Below are 4191 nucleotides of genomic sequence, written 5' to 3' on the forward strand. Positions count from 1 at the left end.
ATTCAATGGATTTGTCCAAACTTTTTCATTAATTTGACTGTGAATTTTCAGATAACCATAAAAAAAAATATTCCTGTAAAAACATATTATTCCTTGAACATCCCTTTTATTTACAAAAGATAATTTTCTACAATAAATATCTTTAATTCTACTATGAAGAGATTTCTTGCTAGCATACATTCACTGGCAATAAATATCAACAGCCAACAAATATAGTGAACAGAGGTATAATGGGTGGTAGAGATAACCCTTGTTTGGTGTATCGTTACTTGATTTTTATGTACCTTTAGTAGAGACTGCACTCTTCCAAGCATTAGGGCCTCTGATTTGAAGATGACTCCCTCCCTACTTCCTATTCAGATATACTGTATGTAGAACTAAGCCACTGAAAGTAATAATAAAATACTGTTTACATAGACAAATGACTGTAATATGTAGCACAATAAATTTATTGCAGTTCTCTGAAGAAGTTTCATCTGAAGAATTTTCTTATGGTCAAATAGACAGCTGACTTAGTTTTAACTATAAATATGTCTGTATTAATACATTTAATGTAGTGAGCATTAAAAAGTATGCTATGAGAATGAGGAAAGCAAACAAAAAAAAGAATAAAGGAATAGTTTAGTGTCTTTTGAAGTGATATATGTTGAAAATTATACATTTTGGTGTGAAACACTTCTTTGAGAGAAAATTAATATATCCATAATTTTAAATTCCTTTTCTACTTTTTATTGGATTTTTTTTTATTTCCTTTCTTTCCCCACCTACTTTTCATCATTTGCAGTTTATGTGCTAAGATATTTCAGTTTTCCAAAATAGCTTCTTATTTTGTCTGTACAAAATGACTGGATTGTTGGGGGGGGGGACACTTCCCCCTCTCAGTAGGGTGCATGTTATACCTATTGGAACAGTTTAAGTTCAGAACTCCAGACTAATGAAAGCCACTTTATACTGCTTCTGAACTAAAGTGTTTGCATTTCAAGATCTCTAATTATGGCAAGATGAACTGGTTTATTAACCCTTTAGCATTCAGATTACTCTGCCACGTGTAATGCTTATTTAGTCACATTGTTTTCAATTAATTATGGCTTATATTGTAGATTCAAGATTTTGATGACATGATTGTTTATTTTTTAGAATGACATAGTAGGGTACATGTGAGAGGCAAAATTTGGCTGATTTAAACATAAAACAAGTAGAATATTAGGACTGGACATAGCTGGCTTAAATGCTAAAGAGTTAAAGGAGTGTCCAATGCATTTGCCATGAACTTTTGGTAGTAGGTAGGCACAAGTTAGTCATTTATAATTTGCAGTATTTTGTAATTTCTTATTCTCATCTTTTCAGGATCTGATGTACAAGGACCCTTCTCGTTGGGGATTTACTTTCCAGTCTTATGTCCAGCTCACAATGCTACAAAATCATATGAGTAAATGTGTAAGTAAATACCAAATATGCTTCACACTTGCTGCAAGTTTTTGGCTCCAAACTTAAGATTTAAGTTACGAAGTTTTTAACAACTTACCTTGCTAACTGTCATGTAATTGTTTCCTTCCAGTCCTGAGACACCACTTGTCCTTACCATTCATTGCTTATCTTTCAGTATCTGGAAGACAAAGAAAGAGGTGAGAGGAAACAAACAGAAACAACTCCACCTTGAATATATTTCACTTCTCTATTCCTCTAGCTACTACTGGGTTTAGTCACCTGGTTTACAAAAACTATCTACTACATTATCTAACAAATAGTCAGAATGTTTCACTTATTGGTTATACCTTTCATTGATGTATACCTCTGATGATAAAACTTGTCTCTGTCTTTTGCACCTGTACAAGAGATAAATAAATATTAATCACTTTTATTTTGCTGATTAAAATCTGTCAACAAAATTGAAGCTTACTTGCTAAACTAAGCTCTTTATGCAAACATTTTTTTGTAATGTGTATTACTTAGATTTTAATTTCTAAGTAATTCATCTATTTTTTTTTCCAGGCTAAACCAGTACAAATGATGGAGAGGTCTATTTATAGTGCAAAATATGTTTTTGTAGAGAATTTGTATAAAAGGTAGTTCATACAACGTTTTCTTCTTTGAAACCCTTTTCTTTATCATCATTTGTTTGAATAAGCTTGTCAAATGTTTCCCTTTTGATTGCTGTGTAAGATAGTTGAGTACAGTTACAGAATTTTCTTGTGAGTTGCATCTTGCTTTTGTGGATAGGGACACCAACTGATCAGGCTGAAATATTTTTGCCATCCCCAAAGAAACTAGGTTTATTATAGTTTTGGCAATATTATATATGTAAAATTGCTTTAAAAGATTATCAAAGATTGTCATTTAAAGTAAATCTTATCTACAAAGTTCTTCTGCTAGACATGGCCTGATGCTTTGCTAATGTAATTTGCTTTTCCCACTTTTACTGAAATTCTTACTGATCTATGACAGACGAGAGTAAGTTTCACTTACTTACTCTGATACTACAGAAACCATACTGATGTTCAGTGAAAAGTGAGAAATAGAGAGATTCAAAATTATGAAGGAGTTTGTTTGCAACTGTCTTCACTGCATTTTGAGATGGTTGAACTGGGTGCAGATTGACAGTTATCAGTCAAAGAAGTTACATTTCTTGGGAATGAATTCCATTATATAATGAGTATTTGTTTTATTGATCTTGGCAGAATGAAAGACATATCTAATTGTAACAAGGTTTAAACTCAGAACATTGAAGTATGAAACTAAATATAATAAAGATTTGATTCAGAAGCTCTCTACACTTTTTTTCAGCTTACACCTACATTTCTCTAATATTAAATGTAAATGTGAACATAAAATGGGTAGGATATTTTGATAGATAGTAAAAAAAATGTGATTTATGAAGGTACTTTAATGTATATCTCTTACTAATCACTTTATGAATGATGTGGGTTTAAAACTCACCTTTTTCTTTTCCAGACCATATGTACCCAATGTCTACATTTACATTAAATTTATTCTTTGATCAGTTCCAGCTGAATAATATATTTATATAAATTGAACCTACTGTCAGTTCAGTTGAGCTCAGTATATTATTAGTACTTATGTTATTAATATATGAAGACTGAAAACAAGTACAGCCACAATGTGATTTGAACTTAAAATATGGAGGATAGAAACTAAAGGCTGCACAGTGCTGTTGAAGTGTTTTTGTCATTCCTCCACCTTAAGAACGACAATGAATAATTATTGCTCACAGTGTTACAATGTTGTAGATGTCTAAGGTAGTGGTTTCACCAGTTTTAACAAACCTATCTCATACTTATTGTATTGATCCTGGAAGGAAGATAGACAAAATCAACTTCTGTAGAATTAAAGATTGATATTTGTAAGTCATTCAGCCTAATGCTTTACTGATCCAGATACCCTATTGTCATTTTGAGCATCAACAATGAAAATGGGGGAATGCTCTTTGTGGTTGCTCATTCTTCTAGGAATAACAGCCAAATTACCATCAGATCACACTCTGCCATCTTGGAAAAGGAACCACACATTTGATATTGTCATTGAAAAAGATGGGTGATGAAGGCTAGAATATCAGATCTGCTTGATGAATGATGAGGCTAATCAGTAGGAATATAAAATAATCCATTCAAATACCATTGTAAAACTAATAAGTACAATAACTTGTTACTTTATGTTACCATTGTGCTGTGTTTCATGTTTGTTAATTCTCTTTCTGACAGTGGTTTAATGCCAGGTGCGGACTATGAAGTTTTAACTGAGTGGTTTAACTGGGCTACCAACAATCTTGACTTTCATGTTGATCAAATTAGTGAGTTATATTTTTCACTGATCTTATAATCTTTTGACAGAATTAATTGTATCTGGTTTATAACTTGGTACATGACCACAAATTTCTAGGGAATTGAATATATTCTGTCGCACTGATCTCTGTATGTTTCTAATACTTGTGAACTGACTATGTTGAGCTAATAGACAAAATAAAAACTGGTAAAATTTTTAGCTCAAAACATAAAGATATGTAGTGAAACATAGCTCAGGCATGACTGTGTAGTAAGAAGCTTGCTTCCCAATTACATGCATGGAGCCTTGGGCAAGTGTCTTCTGTTATTGCCCTGGGTCATCCAAAGCCTTGTGAGTGGGTTTTGTAGCCAGAAATTGGAAGAAGTCTATTATATATATATATATATATAT

The 4191-nt window shown here is 32.1% G+C and overlaps 1 protein-coding gene across 1 annotated transcript in view; it reads left to right on the top strand.

The window, feature by feature from the left end:
- Positions 1 to 4191, top strand: part of LOC106874368 (thymidine kinase 2, mitochondrial) — a 24885-nt gene that overhangs the window by 15301 nt on the left and 5393 nt on the right. The window contains exons 4-6 of the mRNA XM_014922080.2: positions 1348 to 1437; positions 1993 to 2066; positions 3720 to 3808. Coding sequence (XP_014777566.1) covers positions 1348 to 1437; positions 1993 to 2066; positions 3720 to 3808 — 253 coding nt within the window. The remainder of the gene's footprint in view (positions 1 to 1347; positions 1438 to 1992; positions 2067 to 3719; positions 3809 to 4191) is intronic.

The sequence above is a fragment of the Octopus bimaculoides genome, chromosome 1 (assembly GCF_001194135.2).
Source record: "Octopus bimaculoides isolate UCB-OBI-ISO-001 chromosome 1, ASM119413v2, whole genome shotgun sequence".
Lineage (NCBI taxonomy): Eukaryota > Metazoa > Mollusca > Cephalopoda > Octopoda > Octopodidae > Octopus > Octopus bimaculoides.